At 42.5% G+C, this 23,255-nt stretch overlaps 1 protein-coding gene across 27 annotated transcripts in view; it reads left to right on the top strand.

Annotated features, from left to right (window-relative positions):
• UNC80 (unc-80 subunit of NALCN channel complex) overlaps positions 1-23,255 on the top strand; it is a 109,714-nt gene that overhangs the window by 56,934 nt on the left and 29,525 nt on the right. For 22 of the 27 annotated variants that reach the window (XM_075284918.1, XM_075284910.1, XM_075284921.1 and 19 more), the window contains 27 exons: positions 1,111-1,314; positions 2,014-2,111; positions 3,077-3,277; positions 3,903-4,010; positions 4,791-4,929; positions 6,239-6,420; positions 6,507-6,638; positions 7,750-7,936; positions 9,279-9,410; positions 9,491-9,634; positions 15,260-15,360; positions 15,465-15,551; positions 16,424-16,607; positions 16,870-16,964; positions 17,485-17,574; positions 17,705-17,806; positions 17,976-18,156; positions 18,247-18,515; positions 19,119-19,253; positions 19,483-19,624; positions 19,731-19,827; positions 20,631-20,801; positions 20,902-20,994; positions 21,081-21,299; positions 21,385-21,585; positions 22,699-22,822; positions 23,021-23,146. In XM_075284918.1, coding sequence (XP_075141019.1) covers positions 1,111-1,314; positions 2,014-2,111; positions 3,077-3,277; positions 3,903-4,010; positions 4,791-4,929; positions 6,239-6,420; positions 6,507-6,638; positions 7,750-7,936; positions 9,279-9,410; positions 9,491-9,634; positions 15,260-15,360; positions 15,465-15,551; positions 16,424-16,607; positions 16,870-16,964; positions 17,485-17,574; positions 17,705-17,806; positions 17,976-18,156; positions 18,247-18,515; positions 19,119-19,253; positions 19,483-19,624; positions 19,731-19,827; positions 20,631-20,801; positions 20,902-20,994; positions 21,081-21,299; positions 21,385-21,585; positions 22,699-22,822; positions 23,021-23,146 — 3,944 coding nt within the window. The remainder of the gene's footprint in view (positions 1-1,110; positions 1,315-2,013; positions 2,112-3,076; positions 3,278-3,902; positions 4,011-4,790; positions 4,930-6,238; positions 6,421-6,506; positions 6,639-7,749; positions 7,937-9,278; positions 9,411-9,490; positions 9,635-15,259; positions 15,361-15,464; positions 15,552-16,423; positions 16,608-16,869; positions 16,965-17,484; positions 17,575-17,704; positions 17,807-17,975; positions 18,157-18,246; positions 18,516-19,118; positions 19,254-19,482; positions 19,625-19,730; positions 19,828-20,630; positions 20,802-20,901; positions 20,995-21,080; positions 21,300-21,384; positions 21,586-22,698; positions 22,823-23,020; positions 23,147-23,255) is intronic. The other 5 variants (XM_075284928.1, XM_075284922.1, XM_075284901.1 and 2 more) reach the window with 2 other exon arrangements.

Here is a 23,255-nt window from a genome sequence, read left to right as displayed (position 1 = left end):
CACACTGACGGCCTTGCATTTTTACATTATTTTTAAACCTGGCAGGTCCCATGGTCTGGTATCACAGATCAGTGTATTTTACCCATTAGGGGTAACCCTAATGATGCCAGTTTAATCACAGCTTATAGGATATTATTGTAGACTTTATTAGAGATGAGCGAACACTAAAATGTTCGAGGTTCGAAATCCGATTCGAACAGCCGCACAATGTTCGACTGTTCGAACGGATTTCGAACCCCATTATAGTCTGGGGGAAATGCTCGTTTCAGGGGTACGCAACATTCAATCAAATTCTACTTACCAAGTCCATGAGTGAGGATAGGGCTGGATTCTTCTCCCTGCGCAGCGTCCCCACGTCCTCTTCCGGCCTTGAATTCACTCTGCCTAGGCATCAGGCCTAGGCAGAGCCGACTGCGCATGCCCGTGCTACAAGAAAATGGCCGCTTACAGTGTAAGCGGCCATTTTCTTATAGCGCAGGCATGCGCAGTCGGCTCTGCCCAGGCCCGATGCCTAAGCAGAGTGAATTCAGAGCCGGAAGAGGACACGGGGACGCTGCGCAGGGAGAAGACTTCTAAAGGTAAGAGAAGAACCAGCGTTGTATAGCATTCTGCCAATCAACTCTGGTTCTGCATCAAATCTTAACTTCGAACAGCTAGTAGTATTCGATTGAGTACGAGTATTTCGAATACCGTAGTATTCGATCGAATACCTACTCGATTGAATACTACTCGCTCATCTCTAGACTTTATCCATCTCATGAGGAGAGAACCCTAGGTTTCCCAGAAATCAGCTGAAGATGAAGTAATACCAGTCTTACTCACTAGTCTTTTCAGTAACACAACAATACAATTTTGGAAATTGAGAAGCAAATTCTGACACTTTTTATCACACACTTGACCTCATTTTGATACACGTCTGTACGTCAGGGTCTGTTTGGTTATAATTCTTTTCTTCGAAAGACATTGTGGTTATCCAAATAATTTGACCTAATATCTGAAGTGAAGAGAGACTAAATTATAGATGTGTGCAAGAAATAGAGAAATCTAAAAAGATGTTTTAAAACAATCATAGAAGAGGGAAAAAATTCCTCTTGTGTTCTTTCAATGCAGTTCCCAGCAGGAAGATCAGGATAGGAGGCTCCCGCCTGCTCCAGATTAAAGGAACCCGCAGTTTCCGGGTGAAGAAGGGGGGCTCTCTGTCCAGCATTCGCCGGGCCGGCAGCCTAAAGAGCACCAAACTAACACGGCAGGACTCAGGGTCCGAGAATGAGGACATCCAGCTGTCACAAAGCAGGGACACTGTTACTGACATAGGTAACTCAGACATGAAATTTTAAGGGGAGGCATGGCAGAGGGGAGACAAATACCACTGCTAAGATCCTATCAAACTAAGTAAATGTCAGCACTCACTGTGGATTAGGTATTTTTGAGAGGGAAAAATGTATGATTTAATTTCCCAAAGACCAACATACAGTACATTTCCAATTGTTAGCATCACCCCTTTAGGCTAAAGAAAACTATATGAGTGGGAGACACCATGAATAACAACAAATCGAATTATATTTTTTTCCGCTTTTTTAATAAATTATCACTATTACATATGTTATCCATATTACACCCCATGGCCAGACAGCAAAATTATACACAGTCATATACACACAAATGTGTTCATGTTACATGACTTTCTCCTAAGTCTGCAGATTTTTTAGAACATAAAATAATTTTTTTTATTGCAGATCAATTGTATGGTTTGCAGCATCTTTGAGATGCAGGGAATTCGTTCTCCATTTTCGTCCCATCCCCCTGAATAAAGGGGACATGTGCCAATAGATGTGCTTGTCTTTGCCACCGAAGCTAGTGATCAGAGGGGGTGGGAGTTGGGTTGATGTGTTGTGTCGCTCTGTCGTGAAACCATCTGTGCATGGCTGGGCCTATAGTTAACAACTGAAGACTTATGAAATGCATGGGTTGTGTAATGGCTTATGATGTGTTTAATATTTGTTTTTTGAGAAGAAGGGAGCCCTTGGAGCACTAGTGAGCCCAGTATTGAGCCTGATGGAAGCAACATTGGCACGGAAGAAAGTTACCACCGTAATATGTCTTGGTTGCATGTAAGTAGTTAGTTAGGTACGTGGAGGTGTAAGACAAACATACTATGGAGGAATTCTCAAAAATGAACTTCTAGTTTTTCTAGCTCTCTTTGCATCTCTTTGATTTATACAGTACATAGCCAAAACTAAGGGTCTACCCAACAAAAAGTCAGTTTTTTGATACAACATAGGCCCCTTCAATATTTGGGCTTCTGAGTCACTGTTAGGGTATATTCACACAATGGAACGCGAACAAGAATTTAAGAGGGACTTCTGCTTTCACGTGCTGAGTAGTCCCGCACATAGATGCTTAACCTGAAGCTCCTGGGTATGAATGCAAAATCTGTAATGAGACCCCTACATACCTTGTGATATTTATTATATGTAGATTGTGAGCCCCATATAGGGGAACATGATAACATTACTATTATTACACTTGATACATGAATAACTGTATACAGAATTGTATTAATTTTCTTAATATTTAATCTTACCATATAGGGCTCACAATGTACATTTTTAAATTTTTAATTTTTTTGTTCCTGGCAGGATTTGGACTCAGGACTCCAGCGATGCATGGCTGCAGTGCTAACCACTGAGCCACCTGTGAGATTTAGAGCAGTAGTATACTGTGGAGAGCAGGGTCCAGGCCCAAGTAGCAACTGCTACTGCTACACTCCCAGCAGCTATGCCTCTGCCCAAATAAATGGGGCTAACCAGCAGAGTGAGTCGCTCTGCAGAGTAGTCAGCTAAATCCGCTGCAGAATCCAAGGAAAAATATAGAGGGCTGCTTATTTTTTTAGCATCCTACTTCAATTTCTGTCTCCCATTAAAAACAAAAGAAGCCAGATTCAAGGCAGAATTTGGTGATATTGAGGTGGAATCTCTGCCATGGGAACATGCCCTTATTATTACACTTGATACATGAATACAGGAGTAACTGTATACAGAATTGTATTAATTTTCTTATTATTTAATCTTACCAGGTTATGATACTGCTATGCAACCAACAAAGCTTCATTTGCACTCATGTGGATTATTGCCATCCACACTGCTATCTACATCACAGCCGTTCATGTGCCCGGTTGGTAAGAGCTATTAAACTGCTCTATGGAGATACTGTGGATTCACTCAAGGAGGACAATTTGGGTCTTGGTGCTGGTCTTAGAGGCAAAAAAGTGAAAGAGGTTTGTCTGTTTCATTTATTATATTTTTGGCCTGAAAATTTTTGGCTTGAAATAATTTACATGTCAAGCCTGGTAAAAGGGATAATCCGATGGGGTTTTCTATTTATTCAATATATTTTAAAAATTTTATCAATATATTGTAAAAAAAAAAAATAGGTAGGGCATAGGTAGGGAAATAGGCTGCTGCTGGCTGGGGATACTCCAGCAGGTAGTGGCCTAATAAACAGAATAAAAGTATCCTACATGCCTTGCAATCCCTTGATGGAGCTGCTACTGTCTCCCCTTCTTCACGGCTGTACATAAGACATCTGCGTCTCAGTGAAGGAGGCATAATGATATCTTATCATCACCACCTGCGCAGATGTCTAAGCCAGCCCAGGACAGGTCCGCCCCACCGAAAGTGCCGCCTGAGGCGGCCACCTCACCTTGCCTTATTAGTGGTGTGCCCCTGCCTGCATCTGTGATAATATGTGACTGCAGCTATGAGACCCTGCATCATGAACATAATAAAGCTATTGACAAAGGATGAACTTACAGATAAATATATCTAGAACAATTGACATTATTGCAGTTTTAGGACTTCTTGAACATTGTAGACAAGTTCCATTGTGCTTTGTTTACACAGTGCTCTGATAAATCTTGCCTCCGGACACCATCTCTGAAGAAGAGGGTCACAGAAGCAAATTTGGAGGGAAAGAAGGACAGTGGGATGCTGAAGTATATAAGGCACCAGGTACATTATACGTGTTATACTTTTTTTTATGCTTTTTTACTACAGAGTTGTTAGCGTGAAAGTGAAAAGGACTTGTAAACTTAAAGTTTCCCTGTTCAGGAGGATGGCTATGAAATACTGTACAGAATGGGGACTTTTTAAATGAACTTTAATACCAAGTCAGGGTCATCGCGATCGGCCTTTCCTTTCCTGCACACCAATGAGATTATTATTCTTAAACATTCGCAGTGTTTCATATTGATTCTATCTCAGAAACCAGAACATCAAGGCACAGTCCACCTGTAAGATACAATACATAGGGCGGTTATTTGTAGGACATTGAGGGGGGTACATGATCATTGGGTCTCCATTATGTTGATATTATTAATGACGGTGTTCTGGTATCGCACAGTAAAAGAACAATTTTTGCTTATCATACTAAACGTTTTATCAAAGCAGAATATATACTTTAATGCATTAAGCTGTTTGTTTCCAGCTCTGGAGATACGACACTCACAACTGCTGATCGGTGGGGGTGCCAGGTGTTGGACTGTCACCGATCTGATACTGATGACTTGTCCTAATATACATTTAGATACATTTAGAGCAGCATAATTAAAAGTTCTCATTTAACATAACTTAGCAGAGAGCTGAGTAGGCGTACAGGCGTACATCATCACTCCCAATAACAGTCAAAGGTTATTATGGGTGTATGTGTATTTTGGGAAAACCCCTTTATCCATTGACTGTTGCCTCCTGATTCTGCTTCTTATACTTAAGTACATTTTTTGTATACTTTAGGTTATGAGCTTGTCTCCTGCCCCTCTGTCTTTGTTGATAAAGGCAGCCCCCATATTGACAGAAGAAATGTATGGCGACATACAGCCAGCGGCATGGGAGCTCCTGTTGAGTGTGGATGAACACATGGCAGGAGCTGCAGGTAAGAGGTCTTCTGTAAGAAAAACTATATCTAATGCTAGGTTTACATCTGAACTGAGGTCTAGGTAGATTCCACCTAAAATTGTCAGAGAGAAAAGTCTTGTAAGGAATTTTTTTTTTTTTTTAAATGTAGATTGTGAGCCCCATATAGGGATCACAATGTACTTTTTTTTCTCCTATCAGTATGTCTTTGTAGAATGGGAGGAAATCCATGCAAACACAGGTTGAACATACAAACTTCTTGCAGATGTTGTTCCTGGTGGGATTCAAACCCAGGACTCTAGCACTGCAAAGCTGCACTGCTAACCACTGAGCCGTCATGTTGCTTCAGGAAGACTTTTCTGTCTGCCAGTATCAGTAAAAAACTAGTGGACGCCCAGCAGACCCCATTATAGTGTATAGGATCTTCTTGGGTATCTGCAGTTAATCGATTTTTAACTGAACAGGCTCTCCTTCTTTCAGGTCTGCATGCGGACTTAGCACAGTGTAAATGTCGTAACCTCAAAGTGTTTTCACTCGGTACATCAATTCCATGTTAAAGGGATCCTATCATTAAAACTCATTTTTTTCTGGGTACCACATAGGAATAGCCTTAAGAAAGGCTATTCGTCTCCTACCTTTAGATGTCTTCTCCAGGCCGCCATTCGGTTTATAATCCAGTTTTCGTCTGTATGCAAATGAGTTCTCTCACAGCACTGGAGGCAGGCCCAGTGCTCAAACAGCACTGGGAGATGTCCCTAATGCTGCGAGAGAACTCCCCAGCACCGCCTCCATCTTCTTCAGAAACAGGTCTTCTTCACGTCTTCTTCCGGGGGTTGGCTTTAAACTTCTAGGCCTCTTACTGTGTAAGCGGCCATTTTCTTGTAGCCGATGGGCATGTGCAGTCAGCTTTGCCCTAGGCCCGAGGCCTAGAAGTTTAAAGCCAACCTCCGGAAGAAGACGCGTGAAGACCCCGTTCCTGGAGAAGATGGAGGCAGCGCTGGAGAGTTCTCTTGCAGCATTGGGGATGCCCCCAGTGCTGTTTGAGCACTGGGCCCACCCCCAGTGCTGCGAGAGAGCTGATTTGTATACTAAAGAAAACCGGGAGAAGACATCTAAAGGTAGCAGAAGAATAGCCTTTCTAAAGGCTATTCCTACGTGGTACCCAGAAAAAAATGAGTTTTAATTATAGGATCCCTTCAATACTTACAGCTGTTGCACATATTATATAAGCCTCACTGTTGGATCTAATGTATTTCACAATTGCAGTAGATAATGAGAAACTAACTCCTGGCACAGTCTGGCATGTCAATATACTAATACTCTTGCAGCTGCCATGTTCCTGCTTTGTGCTGTGAAGGTACCAGACGCGGTCTCTGAGATGCTAACTTCTGAGTTCCAGCATCCAGAGACAGGACAGAGACTCAATGCAATCCTGAAATTCCACACACTCTGGAGGTTCAGATATCAGGTTTGGCCAAGAATGGAGGAAGGAGCACAGCAGATTTATAAGGTTTGCCGTTTGTCTCAAGGTTGCAGAGTAAATTATAAGAAATTTCATCTGTAAAAATCCTCAAAGTGACACTTTAAATGTTACAGATCCCTCCCCCCAGTATTAACTTCACATTACCATCTCCCATCTTGGGCATGCCGTCTGTTCCAATGTTTGATCCACCATGGGTTCCTCAGAGCAGTGGAAGCGTTCAAGACCCGATCAGTGAGGATCAGTCTGTGAGTAGTCGATTGCACGTTCTTAGCCTTATATAGTTATATGTGCCTGTGATTCAGTGACAAGATGTTCCTATTTTGTAATGGACAAAGTGTTGTAATGTTGTAGCCAAAAGTAAATACATCTGACGGCTGTGTACAGTAAGTGGCCATTAAAGTCTATGGACAACTTTGTGGACTTCTTTTTACTGCGAGACTCGGCTGTGTAGTAATGGATAAGTGTTTTTTCACAAATACATTCACTTGAATAGGTGAATCAAGTCCATGAGAACAGTCCTAATAGTGTGAGCTGTTCTATTTTTTCATGAATCTCAGGTGGCATTTGGCCGATGCATTTGGTCATGTGAATAGGCTCTAGGTGTTGATAAATATCTACATACATACTATATGCTTAGTAATGGCAGTGCAGATTATTGCAGTTTCAATCTATTCCAATGAATGGGACAAAGTTACAATATCCTGTTTGCCGATACTAAGTAGACAGAGTGCAAGTAGATGAACTGAGGAAAACATTGAAGAGTTTGCAGTATTCCTCATGGATCCTTAAAACAACTGATCTTTAAGGCATTGAGAGTTGGACCCCCACTAATCTGATATTGACGGCCTATCCCCGTGATGGCGAACCTATGGCACAGGTGCCAGAGGTGGCAGTCAGAGACCTCTCTTTGGGCACCCATACGTGGAACAGACTATACTGTGTGGGGACCACCGTGGAGAAAATTGTACTATGTGGGGACCACTGTGCAGCAGATTATACTGTGTGGGGGTCACTGTGCAGCAGATTGGACTGTGTGGGGGTCACAGTGGAGCTGAAAGCTCTATAAAGTCCCATTCGTATGACCATATTTTGCAGGTCTGTAATTGTGTTCAATTGTGGATCTGCACGTTATTAAGGTTAAATTGCCGTGTTGGCACTTTGTGATAAATTAGTGGCTTTTGGGTTTCAGTTTGGGCACACGGTCTCTAAAAGGTTCGCCATCACTGGCCTATCCTATCAATATCATGATCTTAGAAACCCCCCTAAACTCTTCATGATATAATTTAGTATATAATAAGTCTTGCCTGATCAGATGAGAATGCTTTTTATTGTGCTCTTTTTAACAACAAACTACAGAAATCTTTCTCTGCTCGTGCTGTGTCACGATCCCACCAGCGGGCTGAGCACATTCTTAAGAATCTCCAACAAGAAGAAGAGAAGAAGCGTTTAGGCAGAGAGGCCAGTCTTATCACAGCCATACCGGTGACACAGGAGGCATGCTATGAGCCAACCTGCTCTCCCAACTCTGAACAGGAGGAAGAAGGTGAGGTGTACTATGGCTTCAAATGTCTTCAATCTTGAGACTTTCTGGTCATTAAAAATGATGTGCAAATTATTGACTGTACATGTAGTAATATTTGTCCCTTACTAACATAGTGTCTGTAGCTGAATGTCTATGTGGGTCAGTCTCTTACACAGTCACGTGTCCATGCATTTTGTGTTTATCAGGATTTCCTGATCTCTGTATCTCTGCTCATCCTCTCCTTTTTTCAGTGCTTAAAGGGATTCTACCATTAAAATCTAATTTTTTGTCGATCACACGTAGGAATAGCCTTAAGAAAGGCTATTCTTCTCCTACCTTTAGATTTCTTCTCTGCGCTGCCGTTTGATAGAAATCCCGGTTCTCTCGCAGCACTGAGTTCTCTCGTAGCATCTGAGTTCTCTCGTAGAACTGGGGGTGGGCACCAGCGCTCAAAAGGCCATTTTTCTTGTGGCCACGGGCATGCGCAGTCGGCTCTGCCCAAGGCCTAGAAGACGGAAGAAGATGCATGAAGAGGCCATTCCTGAAGAAGATGGAGGCGTCACTGGAGATCTCTCTCGCAGCATTGGGGACGCCCCCAGTGCTCTGAGAGAACTCATTTGCATATTGACAAAAACCGGGATTTCAAGCAAACGGCGGCGCAGAGAAGACATCTAAAGGTAGGAGAAGCATAGCCTTTCTTAAGGTTATTCCTACATGTGATCGACAATTGACAATTGATTTTAATGGTAGAATCCCTTTAAAGTAGCAGCAGGAAGGGAAAGAGGTTGTACATGGCAGATCAGAGGATGAAGAAGGGAGAAGCATCCAAATTATCAGAGAGGGCAGATAATGCAAGCTGTAGACAGAGAACAAAGCACATGAGAGCAGGGGGTCGGGGGAGGAGAATCACACAGGCTGTGTAGTAGTGTACAGAGACATTAGAGCACACATGGCAAAGTCTGCAGTGGGGAAATGTGATCTGACACTCCATAGTATTAGTGTGAAACAAGGATCTGTAAAAGGTGAAATCAGTACAGAGATGAAGCTGCTGTAGGGAAGGACAGACCAAGAAAATTCTAAAACTAAGAACCTCTTGCAAACTGAATATGAGAATGTCCGAAATAAATAAAGGAACATAAAGAGCAGTCTACAACTCAATACAGTATGCAATAGTAATTTTTTTCATGACACAATCTTTAAAACTGTTAGTACCTGAGTTTGCCTATTGGACTGTTACTGTACCTTTTGGATAGCAGTCAGTGTCTCAATGCTGTGTGTACTAGTTACTATGTAGTGATCCAAACTGTACAGTCATGATTTTCAATGGAAGAATGGGTTTCACCTCTCTATTCTTAATTGCCAGTAGAAGAAGCCACCAATCTGAATTCCCGTCGCCTGTCTGTGAGCCCGTCCTGCACCTCCAGTACTTCTCATCGCAATTATTCATTCCGGCGTGGCTCTGTGTGGTCCATTCGCTCTGCTGTGAGTGCTGAAGGTAAGTCCAGGCTGATAAAGGTCAGATGTTCCCTGTCCTATATTGGTCATGGTACAATATCAATATTCTATTTATTTCAGATGAGGAGCACGCAACAGAACATACAGCAAATCATCATGTCTCTCAACCACCCCAGCCTGTATTCCCTGCATGTATTTGTGCTGCTGTACTGCCAATTGTTCATCTGATGGAGGATGGAGATGTCCGTGAAGATGGAGTGGCAGGTCAGCTTTTAAAAATAGTACACTTAAAGGGGTATTCCCATGATGCTTGTTCACTAACCTGCAGGCTGTTGTGCTCTCTTCACTTCCTGCTTTTCTCGGCACATAGGTGGGCGGGGTTTCACTTGCACGGGATTGGTTGTAAATGAATTACCACAGTGTGAAGCTGATGAGCAGAGCTGGATTTGAGTCAGTTTGCATTACATACAGAGGTAACGGACTCCCTATCTCAGCCCTTATCAGCCAAATTCAATTAAACCGACTGATAAGAGCACAGAAATCCCGGAGCTCTCACCTCCCCTATCTGAAAAGCTCCACTACTTAAAAGACACAAACAGCTCAGAGCTGCTCCCAGCCCTTCCCTCCCCCCTGAGAGCAGGCAGCTACATCACTGGGAACTGTGCAGATAATCCCAAGGGCCATAGAAACGGAGTGTAAACAATGAAGTGAATAAATTAAGATAGCGGCCAAACAGAGCAGTTTTGATAAAGTAATGTATTTTGGAAAGGTCTTAAATCCACATAAACTAGCAGTATAGGTAGGATCCTTGTGATGGGACAACCCCTTTAAGCAGTCAAAGGTCTTAAATGAACAAAGAAATGACGTAGGTGTTTCGTTGATGTGTGCTGGAACAATATGGTGTGAGCTAAGAAGCTCAGGCCTGGTTCACATCTGCGTCGGTAATCTGTTTGGGGGAGTCCGCAATATTATCAATACATACATCTGTAATTTTTTTACCATTTTAATGTTTTACATTTAAAAATGGCTATATTGATGAAAAAAAAGTTATGGCTTGTGGAATTTAAAAAAAAATATCTCTGGTTATAGCAGAAGAGAGTAGATTTAGCAGAAGGAAGAAGCAGAATTGCTTCCGATATCTGACATTACTTTTGAAGCCAGTCTTAGCGGCAACAAATCTGCAGCTTTTCCTCAATGTGTGACTTCAGCCTAGGGCTACATGTACACAAATGTTGTAAAAACAGGTATAGCATCCATTTTTTCACAGCTGTTTTGCATCTGTGGAGCAGCATTTTTCACAGAATCCTCATAGAATTGAGCCTATTAACGGATCTGTGAAAACTGACAAAAATAGGATTAGAGATGAGCGAACACTAAAATGTTCGAGGTTCGAAATTCGATTCGAACAGCCGCTCACTGTTCGAGTGGGTTTCGAACCCCATTATAGTCTATGGGGAACATAAACTCGTTAAGGGGGAAACCCAAATTCGTGTCTGGAGGGTCACCAAGTCCACTATGACACCCCAGGAAATGATACTAACACCCTGGAATGACACTGGGACAGCAGGGGAAGCATGTCTGGGGGCATAAAAGTCACTTTATTTCATGGAAATCCCTGTCAGTTTGCGATTTTCGCAAGCTAACTTTTCCCCATAGAAATGCATTGGCCAGTGCTGATTGGCCAGAGTACGGAACTCGACCAATCAGCGCTGGCTCTGCTGGAGGAGGCGGAGTCTAAGATCGCTCCACACCAGTCTCCATTCAGGTCCGACCTTAGACTCCGCCTCCTCCAGCAGAGCCAGCGCTGATTGGCCGAATTCCGTACTCTGGCCAATCAGCGCTGGCCAATGCATTCTATTAGCCCGATGAAGTAGAGCTGAATGTGTGTGCTAAGCACACACATTCAGCACTGCTTCATCACGCCAATACAATGCATTAGCCAGTGCTGATTGGCCAGAGTACGGAATTCGGCCAATCAGCGCTGGCTCTGCTGGAGGAGGCGGAGTCTAAGATCGCTCCACACCAGTCTCCATTCAGGTCCGACCTTAGACTCCGCCTCCTCCGGCAGAGCCAGCGCTGATTGGCCGAAGGCTGGCCAATGCATTCCTATGCGAATGCAGAGACTTAGTAGTGCTGAGTCAGTTTTGCTCAACTACACATCTGATGCACACTCGGCACTGCTACATCAGATGTAGCAATCTGATGTAGCAGAGCCGAGGGTGCACTAGAACCCCTGTGCAAACTCAGTTCACGCTAATAGAATGCATTGGCCAGCGCTGATTGGCCAATGCATTCTATTAGCCCGATGAAGTAGAGCTGAATGTGTGTGCTAAGCACACTCATTCAGCACTGCTTCATCACGCCAATACAATGCATTAGCCAGTGCTGATTGGCCAGAGTACGGAATTCGGCCAATCAGCGCTGGCCAATGCATTCTATTAGCCCGATGAAGTAGAGCTGAATGTGTGTGCTAAGCACACACATTCAGCACTGCTTCATCGGGCTAATAGAATGCATTGGCCAGCGCTGATTGGCCGAATTCCATACTCTGGCCAATCAGCACTGGCCAATGCATTCTATTAGCCCGATGAAGTAGAGCTGAATGTGTGTGCTAAGCACACACATTCAGCACTGCTTCATCACGCCAATACAATGCATTAGCCAGTGCTGATTGGCCAGAGTACGGAATTCGGCCAATCAGCGCTGGCTCTGCTGGAGGAGGCGGAGTCTAAGATCGCTCCATACCAGTCTCCATTCAGGTCCGACCTTAGACTCCGCCTCCTCCAGCAGAGCCAGCGCTGATTGGCCAGAGTACGGAATTCGGCCAATCAGCACTGGCTAATGCATTGTATTGGCGTGATGAAGCAGTGCTGAATGTGTGTGCTTAGCACACACATTCAGCTCTACTTCATCGGGCTAATAGAATGCATTGGCCAGCGCTGATTGGCCGAATTCCGTACTCTGGCCAATCAGCACTGGCTAATGCATTGTATTGGCGTAATGAAGCAGTGCTGAATGTGTGTGCTTAGCACACACATTCAGCTCTACTTCATCAGGCTAATAGAATGCATTGGCCAATCAGCGCTGGCCAATGCATTCTATTAGCGTGAACTGAGTTTGCACAGGGGTTCTAGTGCACCCTCGGCTCTGCTACATCAGATTGCTACATCTGATGTAGCAGTGCCGAGTGTGCATCAGATGTGTAGTTGAGCAAAACTGACTCAGCACTGCTAAGTCTCTGCATTCGCATAGGAATGCATTGGCCAGCCTTCGGCCAATCAGTGCTGGCTCTGCCGGAGGAGGCGGAGTCTAAGGTCGGACCTGAATGGAGACTGGTGTGGAGCGATCTTAGACTCCGCCTCCTCCAGCAGAGCCAGCGCTGATTGGTCGAGTTCCGTACTCTGGCCAATCAGCGCTGGCCAATGCATTCTATTAGCCCGATGAAGTAGAGCTGAATGTGTGTGCTTAGCACACACATTCAGCTCTACTTCATCAGGCTAATAGAATACATTGGCCAATCAGCGCTGGCCAATGCATTCTATTAGCTTGATGAAGCAGAGTGTGCACAAGGGTTCAAGCGCACCCTCGGCTCTGATGTAGCAGAGCTGAGGGTGCACAAGGGTTCAAGTGCACCCTCGGCTCTCCTACATCAGAGCCGAGGGTGCGCTTGAACCCTTGTGCAGCCTCGGCTCTGCTACATCAGAGCCGAGGGTGCGCTTGAACCCTTGTGCACACTCTGCTTCATCAAGCTAATAGAATGCATTGGCCAGCACTGATTGGCCAGAGTACGGAATTCGGCCAATCAGCGCTGGCCAATGCATCCCTATGGGAAAAAGTTTATCTCACAAAAATCACAATTACACACCCGATAGAGCCCCAAAAAGTTATTTTTAATAACATTCCCCCCTAAATAAAGGTTATCCCTAGCTATCCCTGCCTGTACAGCTATCCCTGTCTCATAGTCACAAAGTTCACAGTCTCATATGACCCGGATTTGAAATCCACTATTCGTCTAAAATGGAGGTCACCTGATTTCGGCAGCCAATGACTTTTTCCAATTTTTTTCAATGCCCCCAGTGTCGTAGTTCCTGTCCCACCTCCCCTGCGCTGTTATTGGTGTAAAAAAGGCGCCAGGGAAGGTGGGAGGGGAATCGAATTTTGGCGCACTTTACCACGCGGTGTTCGATTCGATTCGAACATGGCGAACACCCTGATATCCGATCGAACATGTGTTCGATAGAACACTGTTCGCTCATCTCTAAATAGGATACATCGAATTTGGTGTCAGTTTGTTAAAATCAGTAGTCAAAAACAAGATGTTAATAGCCTAGCAGAATTCAATGACCCAGAATTACTATTGTGACTACTACTAGATGCTGGCATAAAATTGACATGTTTTGAACAAAGTGGTGCATGTTCGGCCCATCTTTGGTGCAACGTTGCATATTTTAGTGGACCCAGTCTTTGCTAAAATTTTTCGACTTGGTAAGCATGAAGGTTTGGATAATGGGTCAAAATTGCATCAAAGTTGTGTTTTAAGATATGCTGTACGTTTCTATGTTATTTGACTTTGTATCAAACTAATAAAAAAATTAATGAATCAAAAAAAAATTGTGTTGTAAAATTCTGCCTTAAATTAAGTCAACTAAACGGTGGTTCAAGCATAGACCAGACAACCTAAGGGTCCATTCACATGGAGTAACGTCCCGCGTGATGTGGCACGTATACGGCATGTGATACTTTGCACGCCGTAAAAGCTCCCATTGATTTCAAAGGGAGCCTGGATCGTAAACGCTGCGTTATTTTGCGGCCGCAAAATCACGGCCGCAAAATAACGCCGCATATACGATCCAGGCTCCCATTGAAATCTAATGGGAGCTTTTACGGCGCGCAAAGTATCACATGCCGTATACGTGCTACATCACGCGGGACGTTACTCCGTGTGAATGGACCCTAAAGGAGCGTCATATTTATCATCCAGCATCAGCCACTTTGACTACTGGTCTAAGTTTGCATCAGGTCTTAAAAGGCTTAGCCACTTTCAGGCCAATCGTGAGACAAATGTTATGGTTTGTATAATAAAAAGTTGTACCATTTTCCAATATACTTTCTGTATCAATTCCTCAAAGTATTCTAGATCTCTGCTTGTTTTAATTCATTCTGCTTACTTCTAGTGGATAAAAATCAGTCCATGGTCATGTGATGTACAGTCCATGGTCATGTGATATACAGTCTATGGTCATGTGATATACAGTACATGTTCATGTGATATACAGTCCATGGTCATGTGATGTACAGTCCATGGTCATGTGATATACAGTCTATGGTCATGTGAGGTACAGTCCATGGTCATGTGATGGACACACAGGTGAACAGCTAATTACAGTCACAGCCCAGTTATCCAACATCTGCCTAGTAACGAGCTGTGCACCTGTGTGTTCATCACATGACCATGGACTGATTTTTTGGGGGAGTAATCAGAATAGAGGATAACAAGCAGAGATCTAGAAAGCTGTGAGGAATTGATACAGAAAGTATATTAGAAAATTGTACAACTTTTTAGCATACAAACAATAACCTTTGTATCTGAATATTGGTCTTAAAGTGGGCAACCCCTTTAAGTTAGCTTCACCTGGTGTTGGCGTTAGCCAACCAGTATTTAGTTATTTATCTCGATGGCTGTGAGAAGGGTCGCAAAGAATGCAGAGCTCTGTAACAGAAAAACAGAATATTGTGAAATTGATCACCACAGAACTGGACCTATTTAGATTACTAAGTGGTAGGTACACAGAACTGAACCTTTTGATTGTTGCTTTATTGTCACTGCTGTATAAGATCTGACAAGAGGATACTCCTATAATAATACGCGGCTTTTATTGTCCCCCCCAGTGAGTGCTGTAGCTCAGCAAGTGCTTTGGAATTGTTTGATTGAAGATCCATCCACCGTTCTGAGGCATTTCCTGGAAAAACTAACCATCAGTAATCGACAGGTAACAGGAACATTTTCACCTACAAGTGTTTGCTGTGTATGTTCATAAAATATTATATCATCATAACACACCTGACCTGCAATGTGCACTGGAAATTATTTCAGGATGAGCTCATCTATATGTTGAGAAAACTGCTGCTGAATATTGGCGACTTCCCTGCTCAGACGTCTCACATACTGTTCAACTACTTGGTGAGTGGTTCCAGGTCACATTGATGTCTTTGTATCTTGTCTGCAAGCTAATAAGCTTGGGTGTTATGTGAAGGTTGTAATCATGTAATGTATGAAAAACATTATTATCCTTAACAGCTGAATGTGGTTGCTTATGCTAGAGGTGGGAGTGTAGTGTTATGTCACAAGATTGAGATTCTCTGTGTGCAAGTAAGACACGTGTTTGGCTCGCTGCCAGAAGACAGCTCCGTAGAGATATCACGCAAGACCGGGATTAGCTGGACATATATGGAACTGCTTAAACTTCCTCTCTTTGTGTGATTGAGATATATTACACCAATCAAAACTTGTTGTTATCTCTCTTCCTTAGGGCCCCTTCACACGGCGTATACGCTCACTGCTTTGGAGCGTGTAAACGTTCTGTAGCAGCGGCGTCTAAAGCACTTCCCATTGATTTCTATGGGAGCCCGCAGACGCGCGCTCCCCATAGAAATGAATGGAAAAAGCAGCCCATTCATTTCTATGGCGAGCGCGCGTATGCCGGCTCCCATAGAAATCAATGCGATCTGCTTTTAGACGCCGCTGCTACGGAACGTTTACACGCTCCAAAGCAGTGAGCGTATACGCCGTGTGAAGGGGCCCTTACTCTGCTGCTGTATTAACCCCATGTTGCTTTAATAAAGTGTGTCCGTGTATTTGAGAGAGGAACTATTACCAACGTTGTGTGTTTGGTGTCATTTCCTTACTGTTAGCACTCAGCCTTAGTAATTAGGACGACAGTTACCCAGGATTTTTGGTCAATTGTCCATCAACACGCCTCTGACCTTATAAGTTACAGTATTTTACTGTGTTCAGTATTTACTTTATGGTGATCTTTGTTCATTTTATTTTAGGTTGGCCTAATCATGTATTTTGTACGTACACCATGTGAATGGGGAATGGATGCCATTTCAGCAACGTTGACCTTCTTGTGGGAGGTGGTTGGATATGTGGAAGGTTTATTTTTTAAAGACTTGAAGCAAACCATGAAAAAAGAACAATGTGAGGTTAAACTGCTGGTGACAGCATCCATGCCAGGTGAGCGGTTCCTAAAAGACATTGATATTAAGTGTGGTCAATTCTGCACATTCACATGGCCATAATATATCCATATTACGCGGACCATATTAAAGCCATAAATCCTGTCCCTACCATGGGTCTAATGACCAAACTTACAGCATCTTAAATATCTAAGATACTAACTAATACTACCAGTAAGTGAAAGGATCTGTGTGATACAAACATATTCTGACAGTATCAATCCAGCCTTATACTAAAAGATTTTGTTTTATTATGATAGGTACAAAGACCCTTGTCGTTCATGGGCAGAATGAATGTGACATTCCCACCCAACTACCAGTACATGAAGACACACAGTTTGAGGCACTATTGAAGGTGTGTAGGATTAAATGTTGAACCACCAAATTCTCCTAGAGTGTATTTTTCTATCAAATGCAAATTATTCAGAATTTATGCTCTCCTTGTTAGCGCTAAAATACATGTTAAAGTAACAACATTGACATGGCCTGCAAAGGCCACATGTATGGGAAAAAGGATGTCCTTTGTGCGTATTGGTTGTATTCTTTGGGAAAGTTTTCAGTACATCCGTCAAATGTATCCATAGGATCTATTCTCCTGACAAAAGAGTGTCCTATTGAACTCTCTTTGGGCCAGTATATTTGAGAATATTTTTTACAAAATGCCATATGGGGTGGTATGATGTTTTATGGTTGGCACATGCAGCTTTATAGGCTTACAGTTGTGTCTTTGACCGTATGTTCAATGGAACTGTTTGCAATGACCCTGGCGACCATAAGCCCAGAATGTGGTGTGAATTTAGCCTGACATGTACAGTTTTAGATTGACTTGAAATGATATCAATGTCTTCTTTTGTTCTCTCTATCCCCATTGTCAGGAATGTCTCGAGTTCTTCAACATATCTGATTCACAGTCGGCAAATTATTTTCTGATGGATAAGAGATGGAATCTGACTCATTATAATAAGGTGAGATGAAAGTTCAACCACAAGAACTAAAATGACCTGCATTAGTCTATAGTTAGCATCAAATTGGTCTACAATAAATCCTGTAGTACGCGTTAACGATGTTAACAACCTTTTTCTTATCTGTCCAAAGACCTACGTAAGAGACATCTATCCATTTCGGAGATCAGTGTCACCCCAACTGAATCTGGTGCACATGTCTCCCGAAAAAGGCCAAGAATTGATTCAGAAACAGGTACAGAAATGATGTTTTCTAGCGTTTTGTTTAAAAATAGATTCACAATAGTGAAGCAGTATACAGGCAATGGCCGACATGTATCAATGCATTTGCACTTTATGTATGGTGCAGCGGGTAAGAATAGCTATTTACATTCACCAATATGCAATGTTTTACATCTTCTAAGGTGTTCACCCGAAAACTGGAAGAAGTTGGAAGAGTTCTCTTTCTAATATCACTGACTCAGAAGATTCCAAGTGCCCATAAGCAGTCTCATGTTTCCATGCTGCAAGAAGACCTGTTACGTCTGCCATCTTTTCCACGTAGCGCCATTGATGCAGAATTCTCACTTTTTAATGATCCTCAAGGTAGGTTTTGTATTAGTAAAAAAGATCAGTATGCTTTAGAAAAGGCAAGTTTGGGGGATATAACAACATCACATCTCTATATTCCTCTAGGTGGTAAGGAGTTGTTTGGCTTAGATACACTTCACAAGAGCCTCTGGATAAAGCTTCTCGAAGAGATGTTTTTAGGAATGCCCAGTGAATTTCCTTGGGGTGACGAGATAATGCTCTTCCTTAATGTCTTTAATGGAGCTCTGATTCTTCACCCAGAGGACAGCGCCCTCCTCAGACAATATGCTGCTACTGTTATTAATACAGCTGTACATTTTAATCACCTCTTCTCCCTCAGTGGATACCAGTGGATTCTCCCAACTATGCTGCAGGCAAGTCATAGCATTTATAGTATATCTTACCATTCTATATTTATTCCAGTATTACTTACAATATTCAAAATTCTTATGGTCCAGTATTTTTGTGGCCAAAAACATAACAAAATAAGATTGCAGTTTCTTACAATGTTTTTCTTAAAAAAATATAAAATAATAATAATAATAATAATAATAATAATAATAATAATATATTATAATGGCAGCTAATATACAGCTCTTAGTATTGTGTTCTACTCATACAGTTCATCTGAAACTTGTTACCCCTTTAAACATAAGGACAAAATAAATTAATATAATGAACTATCCGATTTCTAACACTGATGGCTATCCGATACCCGGTCCCCACACAGATCACTGGTACCATATTGTTCAATCACAGTACAAACAGTAGCAGTGAGCGGCCCATTGATGGGACAATATTGCAATACCCACAATCCCTGCTACAGCAGTGTGGTTCGCAGTTTGTAAACAATGTCTGAGCACTTGTGATCTGCTGGGGTCCTGGATGTCGGAGCACCCACAGATCTAATATTGATGGCCTATCCTAAGGATAGATAGGTAGTTGGAGGTAAACCTCTTGTTTATTCTTTTTTTCAGGTGTATGCTGACTATGAAAGTAATCCACAGCTTCGCCAAGCCATTGAGTTTGCCTGCCGACAGTTTTATGTATTACACCGCAAACCTTTTGTGCTTCAGTTGTTTGCCAGCGTTGCTCCTCTGCTTGACCTTCCTGTGAGACTTCATTTTAAGACTTCCTATCACCTTAAGACATTCTATCACAGAGTCACTGCCGTTTTATGAACTAAATTTGCTTTGCATTTTAATTTTCTGCTTTGGTTAAATGTTATTGACCCAGTGACTGATGAACATGTCTGAGGAAAACACAGCAGCTTGTTCCTAGTCATAATATGTTAAGTTGACGGTAATATCTTGAGACCTAACTCTCCTTTGTAACTCGCAGGATGGTGTAAACAGCGGCTCATCCAGTAAGGGAGTGTCTTCTCAGTGTTTGTTTGACCTTCTACAGTCTTTGGAGGGAGAAACACCTGACATTCTTGATATATTGGAGTTGGTTAAAGCTGAACGACCCCTTAAATCATTAGGTAACTAGTCAGATATACTTATATGACATGAAGTAATAAGATAAAAAAATATTTAGCAAGCTAAATGCAGTGTTTGAACCCTAAATCTTGGTATTTTTCCATGCAGATTTTTGCTATGGCAATGAAGACATGGCTTTCTCCATTAGTGAATGCATTAAGCTATGTGTGACAGTGGTTGCCTATGCTCCAGAGTCATTCCGGAGGTAACTGGTTCTTATCACACCACGCGTTTCTCTATTTGATAAAGCAACAGAAAATCCACTAATAGAGAGAAGTCAACAGATATCAATAGAATTGTCTACCAAATGTATTTGTTTCCCTATTGCACCATATCGATATGTTTCTGCTGCAATAGATGTATTTTTTTCTTGTTAAGACTTTTTATTTTTATTGCTCATTTTTGTAGCTGGTGGATTTCTATGAGCAAGGTGCAGGAGTTTTATGATCAAGCCAGATGGGCTTTATAAAGTACCATTACTACTACTCTTCTTTTCCACTAAAATCTCGGTTTTGCTTCAAAAACTGTATGCAAAAAAACCTGAACATGAAAACACAGTCTTCTGGTACTAAAATTACATTATAAAAAAAAAATAAAAAAATGCATCCTTCAAAGCATTCCTGTTTCAAAGTTTTTTCTTGGTCTCATGCTCCAAAATATTTATTAATATAATTTATTTATTATTTATTACAAAAAATACAGATGAGGGTGCGTTCACACTTACACCTGTATCATATTCAGCCTCTCTTCGGGGAAACCATTTTTTTTTTTTGTATGGACACAAAATCGGACAAACAGAACTTTGTATCAGTCCAAAAAAAACGGTTTCCCCGCAGAGAGGCTGAATATGGACACTGGCAGTTTGTATTAAAACAGACCGCTGGGAATCCGTCCCCTATACAGTTTCCCCGGGAAATAGGACGGAAACGCAGCGGGCAGACACGGGTGTGAACGCCCCAACACAGGTATGTACTGTTATTTCTTTTTGACATGGTTATTATCATACAGCCTTCAGATGCTGATGGTGTTAGAAGCACTGGTGCCCTGCTATCTGCAGAAGCTAAAACGTCAGACGTCCCAGTTGGAGACTGTTTCAGCTGCACGTGAAGAAATTGCTGCCACTGCTGCCCTGGCCACATCTCTCCAAGCCCTTCTGTACAGTGTAGAGGCACTGACAAGGTAAAATAGAAAACAACATCATACAATACAGATGAACCCAACCATGGTACCATAGCTTTTATCATCTAGAAAGTTGACTAAAGTGTTGCATTATTTTTAGGCCCATGACTGCTCCTCAAATGAGCCGAGGTGACCAAGGCCATAAAGGTGCCACAACAGCGAATCACACCATGTCAGCTGGAGTCAACCTGAGGTAAAAACTTAGCTCACAGACACAAACTGGCTCAAAAAAGTGACTTGTAAGTCAAAAATATTATTTAATACCTTGCTATTCTCCAGAGATAACCTTCATCTGCTGGAAGAAGGCCAAGGGCTACCCAGAGAAGAACTGGATGAAAGAATAGCACGGGAAGAGTTTCGCAGACCACGAGAGTCCCTGCTTAATATTTGTACAGAATTTTACAAACATTGCGGCCCTAGGTTAAAAATTCTCCAAAATCTGGCTGGAGAACCACGAGTCACCTCACTGGAACTCCTTGATGTCAAGTCACACATGAGGTATGTATTGGACATGCCTTGCTGAAGTACATAGTCAATGCCTTGTACATTAAGGTGATCATTTGCCATTTCTTATTTTGGATAGGTTGGCAGAAATAGCCCACTCACTCTTGAAGCTGGCGCCTTACGACACGCAGACCATGGAGAGTAGAGGTCTGAAGCGTTACATCATGGAGATGCTTCCCATCACAGACTGGTCCGCCGAGGCAGTGCGTCCAGCACTTATCTTAATCTTAAAGCGGCTGGATCGTATGTTTAATAAAATACACAAAATGCCAACTTTAAGGTGAGCAGATGCTACAGAAACATGGCTTGAGTTTCTGATGTTGCAAACCTTGAAGTAGGGGCATGAAATACAAGATACTTTCCTCTGCTACTGGCCACAGCCAAGTTGTGGGGTTTCTTTGGCCAACAGTAGAGGAAATGCGTTTAACAATAACAAATTATCAGGTAGGTAAAGAAAAAAAAAGCTACCAAAACTACAGCTATAGTTACACCATTATTTAACAGGTGGGGGTTTTTTTTAGATATAGTTTAGATTGTTTTGAATTATAATGAATGTTTTGTACGTGCCTATCACTTTTGGTATAGAGCCATTACAAAGCAAGCCCTGGTGTCCCACAAGAGGTCTACATTTGCCCTGTACCCTTTAAAATACAAGGTTAGGCACTCAGGTATGGATGATGTGAAATAACAGTTACACACTCATTTTTAAACGAAACTCAAGTTTTATTTTTTCAATGTGTAGCTTGGATGTTGCCATTACAAAAATCAAAGAAGAACAAAAGATTCTGAAATTAAAACATTGATTACGGCCGAACGCCGAGGGCTGGCTTCAACTGCTTGACGCACCCTTTCGATGTTTTATGGTCACCTCTTCAGGCAGTTCCTGGTCTCAAAGTACCTGTTTGTTGAAATTGATTCACTCAATTCATTATCGTGTTAAACTTTGGAACACGACCATGACGGCCAACGTTGAAATGATTCCGGAAACGTCTCTGTGTTTGAATGACAGAACGGCCCGTTTCAATAAAGGTGTTTACACGAACACACGATGCTCTATGGACCACGTCTCCATTGCTACTGAAATGGAAGCTCCTGACGAGCAGATACCCCCACTCTTTATCCACCAAGGTTATCCCCACCGTGCATGGCGCCCCGTTCAAATCATCCATACCTCCCTGCCTAACCCTGTATAATACTACATTCCCTAGATGACAGGGGTTGTAAGAATGCAAGTGTATAAACAGCAGAACAAGTTGTGGTTCTTGTAACAGGTGATTTTTTTTTTAATATCATTCTGCATATAGAAGATGTATTGACGAATCGGATTGCCATTTCAAACCCATTGTTTCCTTTTCACTATTTTTTCCTAACCTCACTTCCTGTTGTATTGCAGGCGACAGGTTGAGTGGGAGCCTGCCAGCAATTTGATAGAGGGGGTTTGTTTGACCCTTCAGAGGCAGCCAATCATATCCTTCCTGCCTCACCTTAGGTCTCTGATCAATGTATGTGTGAATCTGGTGAGTAAGACGGAACCGTGGGGTCTTCTGGTCTGTTGCCGCAGTGCTGTCTGACCCCCATGTCTGTTTTAAATCCTGCATGCTACATGGAGCCACATGTGAAGAAGTAACCGGATATGTGCTGTCTCGCATTTCAGTTGTTGTCCGCTGTGTAAGGTTGCCTTATTATTTACTTGACTCCACTTGTTTACCTTGCAGGTTATGGGAGTGGTGGGGCCCTCTAGTGTTGCAGATGGATTGCCCCTACTCCATCTCAGCCCATATCTCTCCCCTCCTCTGCCCTTTAGCACAGCTGTTGTCAGACTGGTGGCTCTGCAGATACAGGTTGGACAAGCATTTCGTTCTGTATTGTTATATTGACGTTGTACGCTCTATCGTAAAATTAACCCTTTCTTTTCACCATATAATTAAATGCTCAGATTTCATGTTGATT

This window comes from Leptodactylus fuscus, chromosome 8, assembly GCF_031893055.1.
Source record: "Leptodactylus fuscus isolate aLepFus1 chromosome 8, aLepFus1.hap2, whole genome shotgun sequence".
Lineage (NCBI taxonomy): Eukaryota > Metazoa > Chordata > Amphibia > Anura > Leptodactylidae > Leptodactylus > Leptodactylus fuscus.
The sequence above is the reverse complement of the archived record's forward strand: the minus strand, read 5'-3'. Positions and strand labels throughout refer to the sequence as shown.